The sequence below is a fragment of the Arachis hypogaea genome, chromosome 6 (assembly GCF_003086295.3).
Source record: "Arachis hypogaea cultivar Tifrunner chromosome 6, arahy.Tifrunner.gnm2.J5K5, whole genome shotgun sequence".
Taxonomy (NCBI): domain Eukaryota; kingdom Viridiplantae; phylum Streptophyta; class Magnoliopsida; order Fabales; family Fabaceae; genus Arachis; species Arachis hypogaea.
This window is the reverse complement of record NC_092041.1, coordinates 16286596-16303474: the sequence shown is the minus strand read 5'-3', so window position 1 is coordinate 16303474 and position 16879 is coordinate 16286596. Positions and strand designations below refer to the sequence as shown.

General features: G+C 34.6%; 1 protein-coding gene and 1 long non-coding RNA gene across 2 annotated transcripts; one reads left to right on the top strand and one right to left on the bottom strand.

Annotated features, from left to right (window-relative positions):
- Positions 1-670: 670 nt before the first annotated feature.
- LOC114924172 (uncharacterized) lies at positions 671-2632 on the top strand. The gene is made up of 3 exons (XR_003810962.2): positions 671-1190; positions 1456-1689; positions 2243-2632. It is a non-coding gene; the product is annotated as an uncharacterized lncRNA (long non-coding RNA).
- A 2903-nt stretch (positions 2633-5535) lies between these two features.
- On the bottom strand, positions 5536-7948 carry LOC140173619 (uncharacterized). Its single transcript, XM_072198112.1, has 6 exons — positions 7917-7948; positions 7319-7554; positions 7056-7210; positions 6242-6731; positions 5777-6094; positions 5536-5687 (listed from the first exon to the last, which is right to left on the bottom strand). Exons 1-6 carry the CDS (start codon positions 7946-7948, stop codon positions 5536-5538), a joined length of 1383 nt encoding a protein of 460 aa, XP_072054213.1.
- Between the last annotated feature and the right edge of the window lie 8931 nt (positions 7949-16879).

The following is a 16879-nucleotide window of genomic DNA, read 5'->3' as shown; positions in this document are numbered from 1 at the left end:
TTTGAGCAATTTTTGACACTCATGGTCCCACATGCATTATTGTCTTGATCCTCTCTTTTGATAACTCTTGCAATAGTTATTATTATTAATGAATTAATGACGGTGAAGATTCTTATTGGAGCGTGGAAAGAAATTTAAGTGAAGTCGGAGCCATTAAGTTCGAGTATAGGGTCAATGATAATTTAGTTCGTGTAACTCTCAATGCAAGCTGCTTCTCTCTTCAATAAACACAATAACAAAGGCAACGAGAAATATGTACATGATGGGAAATTGTATTAATATATTTTTGTATATATCTACATATAATCTTCTTGTTGTATGCAAGGTAATTAAATGAGAGAATCATTATTTATTTAGAGGGCAAGGAAGAAGTAGTGGTGGCCCCACACTCAACCAATATTGACCACAGCACTTGAACATCTTCGCATGGACATACATGACTTCACATATCTTTGTATAAGCTAGATTTAAATTTACATCCCTCTCCCTATATAAATCAATCAATAAATAAATCATATAAAAGAAGAATGTGGAGTGAAAACCAATCAAAGAACAACATTAACATGACCTACACAATTAATATAAGAGCATCCTTAGGGAGACAATGAAATATATATATAATTTATATAATAAGTCATTTATTAGGTCCAATTAATATTAATAGAAAAAATTAACCCACTAATAATTCTAATCCTATTTTGCCTGTTTACTTTAATATACTACCCAATTTCTTGTAATTATACTTTTTTTCCATATCACTTAAGCCTTTTGTCTCGTCTCTTTTTCCCACCCCCCACATCCCAATCCTTCCTATCTTTGAACACTACAGTAACGGCGCATAACCCAAACCCTCTCAATCCTAACTCACACCCGATTTCGTTTTGCAATCGAGGAAGGTCACCCATCAACCCATTAATCCTTATCGTTGGTATCAATAATGGCGCCCTCTTGGTCCTGATCATCCCGCCTTCCCTTCAACGGAGCAGCTGGGCGCGGCGCCGACCATCGGGAACGTCCTCAAGCAGCCGTTAGCCACGAATCGTACAGCAGCCGAGTTCTCCTCGCGTGGGCGCTTTCATCTCCTACCATCAGAGCAGCCGACCAGGGAAAAAACCCCCACCTGCTCGCCAACGTACAGTTCACCGGAAATTTAAAGAACATAACCTCTATTAGAATCATAATCATCCAATGTAAGTGGGTTTTATTGTTCATTTTTGGATTGATAATCGCTTTTGCATGTTCGAATGTATATATATGCTGTTGATTAAATCACTGATGACCCATGGTTTGAAAGCAATGCTCTTAAATTTTTCTGGATTGATTGCTATTTAAATTGAGTGTAAAATCCCTGTTTACATATTGTGCACACCATATGCTCGATGAAATGTCTAAGGAAAACCTTTTATTTAATTCCTATGTTTGGCCAGCATTTGTCTTAAATTTTGTTATCTTTAGGCATTCCATCGCAGCCGGCTTGCGTCTTCCTTGCGACGTCGGCATTCGCAAGTTAGAGGGATTACAAGTGGAGTCAGGCTTGAGACGTCCATCACGCCTCGGAAGAATATAATGGAGTTGAATTTCATTCAACCGCTATGTGGTGTTCCATTGGCCGTCAGTAACGAAAATTTATCAAATTCACATAACAATGATTCCAGTCATTGGGTAGAAGAGGGTGAGGAATCCAACAAGGTAAGCAATTTACGTGGTGGCATGCATAGCGGATGGTTATTTGTTTATGATTTTTATTCATTCCACTTAGTGAAAGTAGGGGCTCTTTTTTATGTTAAATGCTTCAGTAGATGCAACAGAAGCACTCTACATGCAACCACTTCTATGATTTTATTAAATTCTTTTTATGATTATATGGATAAAGAATTCGCATATGATAATTCAATGTCATGTATATTTAATATGTGCAGAATTTGCGTGTGATAATGATTTCAAAGCTCCACTGGAATCGTATTAGTGAAGTATATAATATAAAATTTAGCTAATGGAGATGTGGTTATTTAGACTCTTTATAAAAATAGTTGTTAAATATTCAGGAGATATGAATTCATGGTTGACTAAATATTTATCCTGCATATTTAGATTAACTATATTTATATGATGAATAAACTAGATAGAGAATAAATTAAATGTTGCTCCGGTATATTATTAAATTGATCCGACTTTGCACGATTATTTAGTACATTACTATGCAAGTAGTTAATTGTTGTCATCTTTTTGTGTTGTTTAGCAGGTGGTTCCTCTAGAGACCTCTCAAAATATGGAATTTGGTGCTCCGGTTTGCCGGCATGAGCGCCAACAAGCTGGTAGCTGCATGTCTTTATTAAGTTCATTCGGCAGCAGTTAGAATCTGTTGGAAATGGTTTCGAGTACCTTTAATATTTTTCTCCATGGATATAGAATTTCAATAGTTATTCATTTGTCAGCAATTGTAGATGAAGATATTTTTCAAAGACCCAAATGCCAAGTGTGATGCTTTTGTTGTTAGCAACAGGTGACTTTATTCTCTAAAGATATAGGTATCCGGTGTGTTCGTAATTGTTGCAAGAAACTAGACTTGATTAATTTCAATGAACCAATTTAATCTAGATAAGTTCCGATGCTTTGTTGTATAAGGAGCTTGATTAATTTCATTCGGTGTGCAGCTAGTCACTTTAGATAGTAGTTACATGTTTATATTTACTTAGATGTGTTGGATGTTCATTTATGTATGAAATCGGATGTTTACTGTAACTGTATACATGGATAGTTGTTTTCGGGTATTTAACCCTTGTAAACTGTAGCAGATACTCAAAACAAATTACAATATATTAGTTCAAGAACAGTGATGATAAAGTCAACACTTATCAGATTCAAGTAATGTCAACTTAAAATACAAAAGAGATATCCCTGTACAAAGAAATAATATACTGGATGTTCGGTTCACCATGTATTTAGATGGTTTCTTTCATCAGAAAAATAGATAGTCATTTTCGATAGATTCACATAAGAGAATATATGCTTATACATGATAGCATAATTAGTGAGTAGCTCTTACATCTGTTCAAGGGTCTCATATAAAAATATATTAATGTAATAAATAATAAGAATAATAATTTCACTTGGATTATCAAAATTAATAGGTTAGTCATTAACAATTAAGTAGAACAAGGAGATATATATATATATAATAATGTTAAATAGTTGCATACATTTATTTTCAAAAAAAACACTACTTGAATTAAGCAACATACACAGCAAGTCAAATTGAAGTACTTCTCTTGTTGATTGCTTGTTTCATTTTATAGAACAAAAATTCATTCCACGTGTCAATAACACCTGGCAAGCACCAATATACACAATTTACAACCTTAACATTCTTATTATAAATAAGGCCATATTTATCAGGATGTGCATCAGGCCTCAATGATGTTGCTTCACTTATATCTATCAAACCAAAATGCAACCCTTTTTTTCTAGTTTCCTTTTCTGTTTCTCTAAATTCATCCACTTGAGCATGATGCATTGCTTCCAAGAGCTCTCCATTGTTATAGCCTTGTCTTTCTTCTTTTGTAAATGGTCTTGTCCTGTTGCAACTCCCACCTTCATTATACTCTTCATGCTCAAAGTGTTTTGCAGATTGTGTCACTAAAAAAGTCAATCCTTTGAACCTTTTAAGATTTATGATAGTTCTAAAAGATGTCTAAAAAGCCTTTTTAATACATATGCCATCTATCATTTATACTCATGCAAGTATTCCGATTCTAATCATGAATAATAACTCTTATTATTCTATTCAGTTAACATTTTCAAGAAAAGTCTTAACAATACCAATGCAGTTAGTTTTATTTTATTATATTTAACAATATAATACACTAATAGTATTATACTGTAAGCATCAAGAACATTATAGGTGATTATTTCTAAACTAACCACTTGTGCAGTATACCAAATAAATTGTCTATACATGCTGGTTTAATTTTGCATATTACTAATTCATGATTAATTAACGCAATGATATCTTCCATACAAAGATGAACATCTAAATCATATATAAATAAGCATCCATGGTGATCAATTCAAGAAACCATTCTCACCTTATTAGACTTCTGACTATGGACGACAAAATGGTCTGGAACTTCTTCAAGTGGTTTCGATGGATTGTGGTCAGCAATGGATGATGAAACATGACACGGAGACTGCACGACCTTACACGCCATCAACTAACTAGCACGTGGTGATGGACGTATCAAAGGAGAGACCCTATTTACTCCTTTATCTTGTATGGTGAATAAACCGAATAGACCAGGAAAGGAGTCACACGTTCGGAAGGACGTGATGCGGTGCCTCCAGAAGGAGTCACACGCTCGGAATGCGCTTCTTGGCGTTCACCGGCGCGAACCTCGACTTCTCCGGGAGAGACTTCAGGTGATCACACATGAGCCAGTGAGAATATGAGATAGTAGCTGAGATGGGTTGCGTTCTTGCTTCTGTTGGCGCCGCTCAACTAGAAATAATCATGGTTCATGTTTTCCTCAAACTGAATCCTAATTTTTTTAACCATTCAAATTAGCAAATCTTCATAATTAATGATTGTAACAATAATTCAATTTTAATTTCAATTAAATCTTTGTTACCCATAATTAAATTTTAATTTCAATTACATCCCCATTGTATACATTGTATAATAAGAATATTGGTTCTTCATACTTTTTCTTAATATAATTTGGAGAAGAAAAAATTTAAAAAACCAACTATAACCTAAACCAATTCAAGTCAATCATTTATGTTTTTAGTTTGAAAATTTAAAAAATAGATTAGTGAAAGATTATTTTTTCTTTTGTATAACAGATTTTTTATTTTTTAACTAGTTAACTCTAATTGACTATCTTTTTTAATTGGTTTTCTAACAAAATTATTATTATTATTATTATTATTATATATATATATATATATATATATATATATATATATATATATGTTGGTGGAAAAATATAAAGCTAGTAAAACTTTCTAATCGAAACTACATATATTAGCTATTTACATAAAGTCTTTTATGCGAAGCTAAAGCTTTGTTTACTATAATTTCATCAGTCATTGGTTTTCACGCATTTGGTGAATTAGTTTCTTTCGATTAGCGTCATAAATATACTACTTACTTTATTTAATTTGGTAAATTATAAGGTTGTGAAAATCGGACCGATTATTGAATTGGTCAAGTAATTAATTTAATAGTTTAATAGTTTAATCGGAGTTGAATCGTAGTTAAATCGATTTAATTAAATATAGAGTAAAATTATAAAAAATTCAATACATAATTTTAAAAAGTTAAATTCAATAATTTTTAAACTAATAAGATTCAAAATTTAATAATTTTTACAAAATGAACAATACATAATTTATCATTAAAAGGTTATAAACAACTTTAAATATCAAAGTTTATAACTAAAAAAATCAAAACGCACATAAATGACAAACATAATGTTTTGCAACCAAAAGAAACAATATTCAACAAATAATACTTCAACTAAATAAAGACACTACTCATTAGAAGTCATAATCATCATTAAGTGTTCCGATGTCTCCATCATAAACATGTAATTCAAAGCCAGCATCTTCAGAAATACCACCAAAAGAAGTATTTGAGGATTCAATTACAACATCAGACATATCCACTTCAACTTCTATGTCTCCTCCATCTAATAAAATAGAAAGAAAACTCAATAAAAAATCAATATTAATTACATGTATTTTTATGGAAGGAAACAAAGTTTGTTATGTCACTCACTATTAGAATACGAAGGCATAGCATTATCAGTGTATATTAAACTTTCAATGCCTTCAACATCTCCATTAGTAAATTTAGGATCATCCTCATCTGTCATTACCAAAAAATCTACCGTGTCAATGCTTTGAATGTCAAGTGAATCATAATTCCTCTTCTTTCGATGCAACCTAGATTGAAGGCGTAGGTTATAGGTGACATAAACAATGTCACTTAGTCTTTGATGCTTTAACCGGTTCCTCCTCTTTGAATGGATTTGTTCAAAAAGGCTCCAGTTCCTCTCACATCCAGATGAAGAAGAGGTTTGATGAAGAAGACAAACTGTCATTTTTTGCAAACTAGGAGTACTCCCACCTATAACCTCCATCATTCACCTACGTAAATATAAAAATCAAATACTTTTTAATGTTTATCACCCAACATATAAAATTTTTAAACTAAACTGAACTTGGATATGAAATAACTTACCAGGTTTGAGTCTTGATGTTGCTCTCTTAGCACTTTCTCTCCCAAATTTTTTTTTACAATCTCGATATCGTTGTATCTCTTGCATTGCGACAACTGAGTCATCACAAAGTGTTTCAACATCAAACAAATTAAGTAAAGATCTCAAAATATTTGCTTTCTCAACAAAACCTTCACTATAGAAAATGCCTGAATTTAAAAAATACACTGCCGCATGGAGATCACGCTTCAAATGCTTGTCCCACCTCATTTTCAAGATACTCGTGTATGACGTATAAGCAGCTTTTCGATTTCTAAACATTGTCTTGATAGCATTTTTGCCTCTTTGCATGCTTTCATACACGATTTCCAAAGAGAATTTTTCATCAGCATCAACAAGCCTCAACAACTTAATAAGAGAACTAATAATTTTCACAGTGGTAACACAATCTTGCCAAAACTTACTATCCAAGACAATTGAACTAACAATCTTTCCATTAGCACTTTTGGCTAACTTATGAGAAGTGAAATATTTGTCCATCATCAATGCCTACAAATCTTCCTTGTGATCATATATACTTTTCAAAGTAATGAAAATAGTGGCAAAATGTGTGACTCCTGGTCAAACAATTTCTGTCTAACTTTTTCTTTTTCTAAGCCAAGACAATAAGATCATATGATTGTAAACAAACACAGTCACTTTTGAAGCACGTAAAGTAAGGTCAGTTATGTGAGAAATACTTGCAATATCTTTTAAAATAAGATTGATACACTAGGCAGCACAAGGAGACCAAAATATATTTGGGTATTTTTCATAAATAAATTTTTCAGCAGATACATAATTAGCAGCATTATTAGTGACCACATGCACAATGTTACTAGGCCCAACCCACTCAATAACATTAGCAAACAAATTAAACAATGCATTGACAGTTTTTATCACATCAGAAGAATCAGCAGTCTTAACAAATGACATACCAGCAGGACAATAAACTAGAAAGTTAATTAAAGTTCATTGCCTTTGATCAGTCCACCCATCTGCCATCAGCGTACAACCGGTGCTTTTCCATGAGCTCCTATACTTTTCAACAAGCAACTAACACTCTCTCTTAAGATCGGCCAACAAATGAACTCTCATTTCATCATATGACGGTCCCTTGAAATCAGGTCCAATTGCAGCAATACCATCCAATGCAGGTTGAAAGTAAGGTGATTGAATTGCATTGAAAGGAATACATGCATCAACGATCCATTTGGCAAGTCCCAACTTAGGCTTGTGCACAATTTCTTTACTAACCAAAACACTTTTCAAAGTCGGTTGAGATCCTAGCGTAGTCCTTTCATTAAATTAACTTTCAATTTGCGTAGTTATTATAGCTCAGCAGCTTGTACAGAGTTAGGCGATACAGCTTCTTGTGCATGTGTTTCTCCACCATAAGACTCCTCCTCAAATTTTTTTCCATCTTATTTTTTTTGTTTTCCATCAGAATCCTTTTGAATTGAAGTTCAACTTCTTCAGTGATTTTGTTACATACTTTAATTTGTCTAGAAATTTTCGCAAGATGATATTTCATCCTATATATCCCCCCTCCATTATAAGTATTCAAACAAAAGATACATGTATATTGTGCCTTATAATTTTTATCATACTTCACAGTGAAATATTTTCAAGCCGGGTCAGATTTTCCTCGAGAGGAACCTGTCTGAGTCTGAAACGTAGATCATCGCCATTCTTAACCGAGACTCAGGTTAAGCTCCGTCTCGAAATCTTGTGAAATTCTTGTACAGCATTATGTTGTTGTTGCTGATCATTTTGTGACTGTTCTATTTAAATTCAAAATGTTAACAATTCAGAATCCAAACCAATATATTAATTCAAAGTTTATACAATTCATATGACATTCAACATAATTAAATTCAGCAATTTATTTAGTTAATTCAATATAACAAAATTAAAAAAAATCAAAATAAATTGTTTAACTAAAGAGAAATTAAGACTCTCAATCTATCAATTCAAACAAAATAAAATTATCTTAATTTGTGTGTGCATAATAATTTTAAATATATATAATAGTACTAATTTATTTAATTTTATCATTCATGCCAAGATAAACTTTCATCGGGTCTCTTTTCCTCAAAATTATTGAAAGATGAAAAGAATTGAAGGAGTAGGGTAAGTAAAGTAATAGTATATCAACTTTGACATATGAACCGCACATTTTTCATCTAGAAATCAATAAACTAATAGTAGCTATAATTGAAATAATAAAAAATTAGCTCAAATTCAATCTAAAATTATTTTATTTAATATTTATTATTAAAATAATTATACAATTTTAAATATAAGAAATATATAATTATAAATATTATAGATATAAAATTATAAATATTATAGTATATAAAATAATTTTAAATATTATCTTTTTAATATTATATATAATATTAAAAAAATAATATTTATATATAATGCACGTAGAACTTTTTCGATTTGTGTTAATCTTCATTGAGACGCCCACGAGCTTTTATTGTGGTTGATGTTATATTGTGTTAGGATTTGGTTGAATTAGTCCCACATTGCTTAGGATAGCAAATGGAGTGGGTGGCCTAGGCTATAAATATGAGGCTAAGTTCTCCATTTGTTTTTGCACCAGTCAGAAACACTTTAAGCTTGTATCTGATTTTTCTTTTCCTCTGTACTCTTTGATTAGAGAGTGTTGTGAGGTGTAGTTAGATATTTGCTTTGAAAGAGTGTGGGTGTACTGGGGTGCCGGTGAGAGAAAGAAGTCTATGTGTTGTAACAATTTTCACATAGTGATATTCTCTGGTTGTCATTTGACAACGGCCGTGGTTTTTTCTCCGGTAATTGGAGTTTCCACGTTAAATTCTTGTGTTGTGATTGTATCTATTTTATTTCTCTGTCAAAGGTGTTTTCTCAAGGGGGAATGGTGTCTTATTCCCAACAAGTGGTATCAGAGCTTCGGTTCGGTGGGATTTATTCTTAGTATGCTCTGTGGTTGCAGCCTAGTCTAATCTCTTTGGTTGCTGTTGTTGTTGCTGGAAGGCAGTGTGACTCTGTGAGAGTGCAGTTTGGAAAAGGTTCTGGCTAAGGAAAGACTTGGTATTTAAGTGTGTCCATTGTGACCCACCTCTCTTTCCTGGGGACCCTTCCTAGTGCACGGTCTACAGTTGAGTTATAATATTCCAGTATACGGTTGCAACAATGTCAGGATATTCAAGTGCTGTGAAGCTTGAAATAGAGAAATTTGATGGAAGAATCAATTTTGGCTTGTGGCAAGTACAAGTCAAGGATGTGTTGATACAATCAGGTTTGCACAAGGCGTTGAAGGAGAAGATCTCTGGTTGCTCTCTCTATGAGAGAAGATGATGTTCTCTAGAAGACAAGAAGTATCCTCATGGTATTACCGCACTGCCATGGATAAGGATAAGTTGTGGCAATCGGGTTCACAATTGCACACGGGCATTGGTTGGCGTTGAGATGCAAGGTGTGTGGCGGAGTTAGGTCGATGGCTGAAGAACTTCCAGGAAAAGCCAATTTGGAAGTTGCACCATGAATTTTCAGCAAGGTTTCGATCTGTACCAAGGCGAAATTCTTGGAGTGGTCTAATTCCAAGTGAGTATACTTTCATGGTGGAGTATGATAGTTCTCTGAACTATGATTGTCGGTATAGACAATGGCAGCAAAGAATTGTCGGTGTTGACAATGGAAGCTGAAGATGTGTGACTATTTCAATCAAGGTGGAGATTGTTAGGATTTGGTTGAATTAGTCCCACATTGCTTAGGATAGCAAATGGAGTGGGTGGCCTAGGCTATAAATATGAGGCTAAGTTCTCCATTTGTTTTTGCACCAGTCAGAAACACTTTAAGCTTGTATCTGATTTTTCTTTTCCTCTGTACTCTTTGATTAGAGAGTGTTGTGAGGTGTAGTTAGATATTTGCTTTGAAAGAGTGTGGGTGTACTGGGGTGCCGGTGAGAGAAAGAAGTCTATGTGTTGTAACAATTTTCACATAGTGATATTCTCTGGTTGTCATTTGACAACGGCCGTGGTTTTTTCTCCGGTAATTGGAGTTTCCACGTTAAATTCTTGTGTTGTGATTGTATCTATTTTATTTCTCTGTCAAAGGTGTTTTCTCAAGGGGGAATGGTGTCTTATTCCCAACATATTGTTGGGTGTGTGACCTAGGTTTAATATGACCAACTATTATATTTGAAAGTAAACTGGCAATCTAATTGAATAAATAATTTAAATAAATTAAAAAAAGGTTTAAAATATAAAATTTTTAATTATAAATCAGAAATATTTTAAAGTTATAGTATTTGAAGAAATGAATAAAAAAATACAATTTTTTATATAAGAAAATAGATATTAAAATAATAATGATAACAAATATCTTTTAATAAAATTTTAATTCATAATAATTTTGATGATAATGTCAAAAAAATTATTATGTAGCTAATGTTTAGTATTTAATTGTGTATGATATGATAGGTATAAAAATAGAAAACAAATGTAAAATATATGACATGTATGTTTTGTTATTTTATTTTATTTGCTATTCTTACAAGAATTTTCTCCTCTTTTATAAAGTTGAGAACTTGCTTTAACAATTATAAAAAAAAATTAGCAAGCTATATATAAAAAAACAAAATCACATAAAAAAATAGAATTAAAACTGAGATTTTATACCACACATAATTTTAAATACAAATTTAATAATAAAAATAGAGTGATAGAATGATTAAAAAAACATGAAAAGGACATATACTTTAGGTATTTAGATAGAACATTGTGTGAAAATTATGGTGGAAGGACAATAAACAATTAAACATGATGTGAAGATGGCGGTGGAGAACCAGTATTTTTTTGTAGAAATAGAAAATATTTTTCATAGAACTTTCTTTTATTTTGAAGTCAAAATTCTTTTTAAATAAAATTGATAAAATAACTCATCGAAAATAAGATAAGTAATATTTTTATATTTTTTCAAAAATTCTGAATTAACTTTTTAAAAAATTAAAAATATTTTTTAAAAGGGTAAAGTATATTTTTTGTCCCTGAAAATTGACAAAAGTTTTAAAAATACTCCTAAATTTTATTTTGTTTCAATTTTGTTATAAAAGTTTTCGATTTGCATCAAATATACCCTTGACGGCTAATTTTTCAAAAAATTTAAGACCAATTCAATAACAATTTTATAAAAATAACTTTTAACACAAGCAAATCAAGCATAATTTTCATGCATTATTGTTAGATTGATCTTCGTCGTCGTGTTCCGTTCTGCCGTCACCTTCGCGGAGGTCTAGGTCGCGGAGGTCTACGCCGCCTTTGCCACCCGAAACCCCACCGTCGTCGTCGCACAAACCAGAGAAGGGGGAGGACGCTGTCTCACCGTGCACCGTCGTTGCAGGATCCGACCTCGCCGTCATCGCTGCAATCTCCGCCCCCGGCCGTGGTGGTTTTTGTTGTCGAGGAATACTGCTGCTGTCATTGAGGTTTTTTTCTGTCATCATCAGAACCGCTATGGATGTTACTGTCCCTCGATTTCCCACGATTTTCCTTTATTACAGTAAGCATCCCTACTATTCCAAAACCTTCACATTTAGTGTATATGTGTTATATTAAGAATTTGGTGAAATTCTGAGACGTAGGTTACGTAGGGTTGAGTTCCAGGCCTTGCATGTTGAATTTTATGGTTGTCACATGCAACACCTAGCTGCTGCGTCACCATCGGAGTTCTCTGCCACTGTGCGGATCGTTGGGAGTTGTCACCGGAGCTGCTATGGTTCCATTCTTTTATTCCTCTGGTAAGGCTAATTTAGTTGTACCTTGTGCCGCTATAATGTTTTATTAATTAACTCTTTCCTACCTTGTAAAAATGTTCCTTCGCATCTTTGCTCTGAACTCTTTTAGTTGCTGTTCTATTATAGATTGTTGAATTTTATGCGATGATAATATTTTAGGGTGGAGTTACTGTTGTTGGCTGGTACCTTTATGGCTGTTGCAGCTGCGAAATCTAGTTGGAGTTGACGCCGTTGTTTTTGAGCTGAGGGAAAGGAATTTAATTGACACGTTAGGTTTGAATTTCAACTATTCGAGGTAGGGGTTTTCTTAAAATTTATTTTATCTTACAGAGTTGTTATAAATAGATACTAATGTGAGAAACATATGACTGTGATTATGATTGTCTTATAAATGTGGTTGTTTGCTGGACTGAATGACTGATTGCTTGATGGCTTGAGTAGTTTGTGATTGCTGAAAAGAAATTAGTTTGAAAGGTAATTTAGTTGATTATTATGAAAAATGGCTTTCTTGGTTTTGAAGCTATTTTTGATAATGTAAACGAATCGGCTTTGAAAATGATTTGGGATATGAAACTGAATTAATTATAGAAACGGTTTAATTTTGAGTTAGTCTGACTTTATAGATGGTTTTATAAATGATTTAGTATTTGAGCTGGTTTGATTTTAAAAAGAGATTTATTATTGGCACTGATTCTCTTTGAAAACAATTTGATATTGGAACTGGTTGAATTTTGGAAGTGGATGAGATTTGGAAATGGTTGAAAAAAGGTTTGAGAAATGTTTGGATGGGACCCGAAAAGGGTGCCAGAATCCGAGTTTTAGAGGAGATGCTACCGAAATTTTATAAAATTAGAAGTTTCATTTGAAATAGTTATTTTTAAAGGTTTAATTTTAAGTATTATTATGATTTAAGATTACTTCATTTATCAGAGGAGAAGTTATGTTTTGGATTGAAAATTGTTAGTGAACAGAATGGAAAGAAGGATGATGAGGATTTCTTTGAAATATGATTTTTGAATGAATTTGGAAATGAGATTTGGATTGATGAATGATTATGATGTTGAGAATGTTGAGATATGAACTTTGAATTATTCACATGGCTTATGAATTGAATTATCTGAGATACGAGGTTCCCTGGATAAAGTACCATGGCTTGCCACCATGTGTACAAGGTTGAAAACTCGATACTCTGTTGACTCTACGACGTAAGTGTGACCGGGCACTATATAAATTCTCGGGAATGTTACCCCCATTGAGCAATATTGATTATTTAAGAAAAAACTATACATAGACTCTTGGGGATGCACGTCGGGGGACAGTCTAAGGATAATTCAGACTTGTCGGGTTGGCTGGATAACCGGCAAATGAGCCTCATCAGCCATAAGATAGGCATGCATCATATGCATTTGTATGTTTTGCTTGGATTTGAACTTGTTTTGGTTTGCCTAATTGCTAAACTGTTCTTAACTGCTACTTGAACTATTTGTTGTAACTGCTACCTAAACCTGTGCTTTCCTTGTCTGTCTTGTCTGTGTTTGTCCTGGCGTGCTACATTTGAGAATGAACTTTGATGCTGAATTAATGATTGTGTTGTTTGATTGTGTGGTTAGCTTCAGATTGAGATTTTCTTATAAGAAAGGAAAGGTTTCGGATTTCTGAAAGATTAAACATTGTTTCTTTGAAAAGGTTTTGAACGATTTCCTACTGGTTTTTAAAAGATCCATAAGGCAATAATAATCACTGAGCTTGTAAACAGTTTTCTTATTGAATATCTTCTTATGACAACTTTGAAATTCCGTGGTGAGACCGTGTGGTTAGGTTCTCACCCCCCCTACAGCTTTACCTTTTCAGCAACCGGATGAAGAAGCATTAAGAAGAGTTATACTGCGTTTGGTTTATAAGTTGTTGTATTAATTAGATTATTTTTTCCCTCGTATTTGTTATTACAAGTTTGTAAGAGGGATAGGAATTGCATGTTTTATATGTATATTATATTATGAGTTATTATGTAAGGAGTCTTGTATATGAATCTATGCCTATTTGTATTTTTCTTAACATAAAGTGTTTATTTCTGATTTTCAAAGAAATCAGCAATACAGTGTCGAGTCATAGGCTCCTATTTTAATATTTAGCATGTAAAGTAGTCGTAATACTTATTGCTATCAGAGTAGCGCAGCTGGAAGCGTGACTTTTGATAGTAAGGGTGTTACACATGACAAGAATCCCGCGGTTTACGAATGCATGTAATCTACTACAGGGGTATCGTGGTTTACGTTCGAAGCAAAGTTTCACATAATCCACGAAAGGGGTGTCGCGGTTTGTGCTTTAGTGTGGACTTAGTTCATTTTCCATGGAGTATGAGTTATTGGATGAAACTTTGGTATGCCTTTTTTATGTATGGTGCAACATAGGTTGGTGCTTTGATTTAATTGAAATTAGTCTCTTGAACTCATAGAATTACCAACAAAATTAGAACACCTTTACTAAAGAGAATCACAACTACATAGGAATCGCTAACAATAACCACATCACCGTAAACGAACAGTAAGTACAACTTTACTTAACATTCATACATGAAAAAGTATAGACTAAAACAGGACAACAACACAAATAAGAAAATACAAATGAAAGCTAATCATGACGACCTAATGACACCTATGCCTCGGCTCTGGGTGCGAATCCTCGCTGAGGGTAAGTCCTGCGAGTGTATCCTGTCTGTCTGCATAGCCCACATCGCTTCGACCGACTAGTATCGGCCTCATCCATGGTGTTATGGATTCTTGTTAACCTTGGTCGCCCTTCTCTGGCACGTCTCATGTTAGGATCAGGAATGACAGTAGGACCATCGTACGGTGGCTACAGACCTTCTGAAATAGGGAGTAAAAACCCCATCCGATATACACTGAACTCCTTACTTATGGTATAAATCTCATGGACGTATGTAGCCCAGTTTAATCGGAACTGAGCACAGCATGCAATCGTATGGCAGCACGGGTAATGGAGAGCTTGAAAGTACTCGCAGTCACAAGTGCGATCTCTGAGGGAAACTCGATACGTCCCAAGCAAAAAGTCATCGGTAGGAGTCGTCTCAGCCATGGTATACTCAGACTGATGTTTGTCAAACAGAGAAACTGTGAAGCACCTCGAATCTTTCAAGTTACGCTCTATCGCCTTGACCAGCGCCTGGCAAAACCGTCGGCCTGATCCCAACTGCGCCTCTGTTGTCTGCCCTCGGACGACAAAAAACTCTACTAACCTCCCATATGAGGGTTTCACAAGTGTAGTATCCGACAGATTCTGTGTCCCGTTCAATACAGAGTTAACACACTCAAAAATGTTTGTCGTCATGTTGCCAATCCGTCTGCCTCCATCCTGGGGTTGCGTCCACTTATCGTACTCTAGTCAGTTGGCCCAATCATACATGGCCAGATTCTTAGTCCTCATAATATCAAACCAGCAGTCAAAGTCTGCCTCAGTCTTGGCATACGCCACATTCACGAACAGCCGCCTTGCATCCTTGCCCTTGAAACTGAGAGTAAAATTAGCTGCAACATGTTGAATGGAATACGCTCGATATGCATGAGGCGGTAGCCAACCACTGTCTGGTGCCTCCAGTGCAGCCTTAATACCATTGTGTCTATCAGAGATCACCAGAATACCTTCTTGTGGGGTCACATGTTGACGCAGCCGGCAATATATTCGAGTTTCCATCTTGCGCAATAGCCAGAAGCAAAGTTCTGCCATACTTCCCATACAGATGTGTACCGTCAATGCTAATTAGTGGCTTGCAATGTTTAAAATCCTCAACACATGGAGGGAATGTCCAGAAAAGACGATAAAAGTACTCTCTAGACTCATCAACCTCATCACCTACACGCATTGGAGAAGTCTTCAACAAAGCAATGGTTCCGTCCATCGTTGCTTGCATCCCAAAGATCCACCGAGGCAACTCGGCATACGACTCTTTCCAATTCCCGTAGAGCTGTGCGACTGCCTTCTGTTTTGCCTTCCACACCTTCCTATAACTAAGCCTGAATCCGTAGGTTGACTCAGTAGCTTCTTGCAACACCTTTATCGTAACCGTTGACATCGGCCCTAACCAACAGATAAATCATCGCACAAATTACGTGGCAATCAAGCTGTTGGTGGTCGCTCAAAATCGAAGTGGTCAGGTGATGAGCGGATAATTTATACGCTTTTTGGCAATGTTTTTAGGTAGTTTTTAGTAAGATCTAGCTACTTTTAGGGATGTTTTCATTAGTTTTTATGCAAAATTCACATTTCTGGACTTTACTATGAGTTTGTGTGTTTTTCTGTGATTTCAGGTATTTTCTGGCTGAAATTGAGGGACCTGAGTAAAAATCTGATTCAGGCTGAAAAAGGACTACTAATGCTGTTGGATTCTGACCTCCCTACACTCGAAATGGATTTTCTGGAGCTACAGAAATACAAATGGCCCGCTCTCTCAACAGCGTTGGAAAGTAGACATCCAGAGCTTTCCAGCAATATATAATAGTCCATACTTTATTCGAGATTAGACGACGCAAACTGGCGTTCAACGTCAGTCCCATGCTGTATTCTGGAGTAAAACGCCAGAACACGTCACGAACCAGAGTTAAACACCAAAAACATGTTACAACTTGGCGTTTAACTCCAGAAGAAGCCTCTACACGTGTAAAGCTCAAGTTCAGCACAAGCACACACCAAAGTGGGCCCCGGAAGTGGATTTTTGCACTTAGACTTATTTCCGTAAACCCTAGTAGCTAGTCTAGTATAAATAGGACTTTTTACTATTATAATTTCATTTTGGTATCTATCTTCGAACGTGTAGTTCTTAGAC

Bases quoted from the DNA above. Each gene is read 5' to 3' on its own strand.
- LOC140173619 (XM_072198112.1), bottom strand. From the start codon at position 7,948: ATGGCGATGATCTACGTTTCAGACTCAGACAG. The intron at 7,211-7,318 runs GTTAGTTGCTTG...TTAACTTTCTAG, and splicing joins GGCCGATCTTAAGAGAGAGT to TTTATTGTCCTGCTGGTATG. The intron at 6,732-7,055 runs GTATCTGCTGAA...ACTTCTCATAAG, and splicing joins CTAATAATGCTGCTAATTAT to TTAGCCAAAAGTGCTAATGG.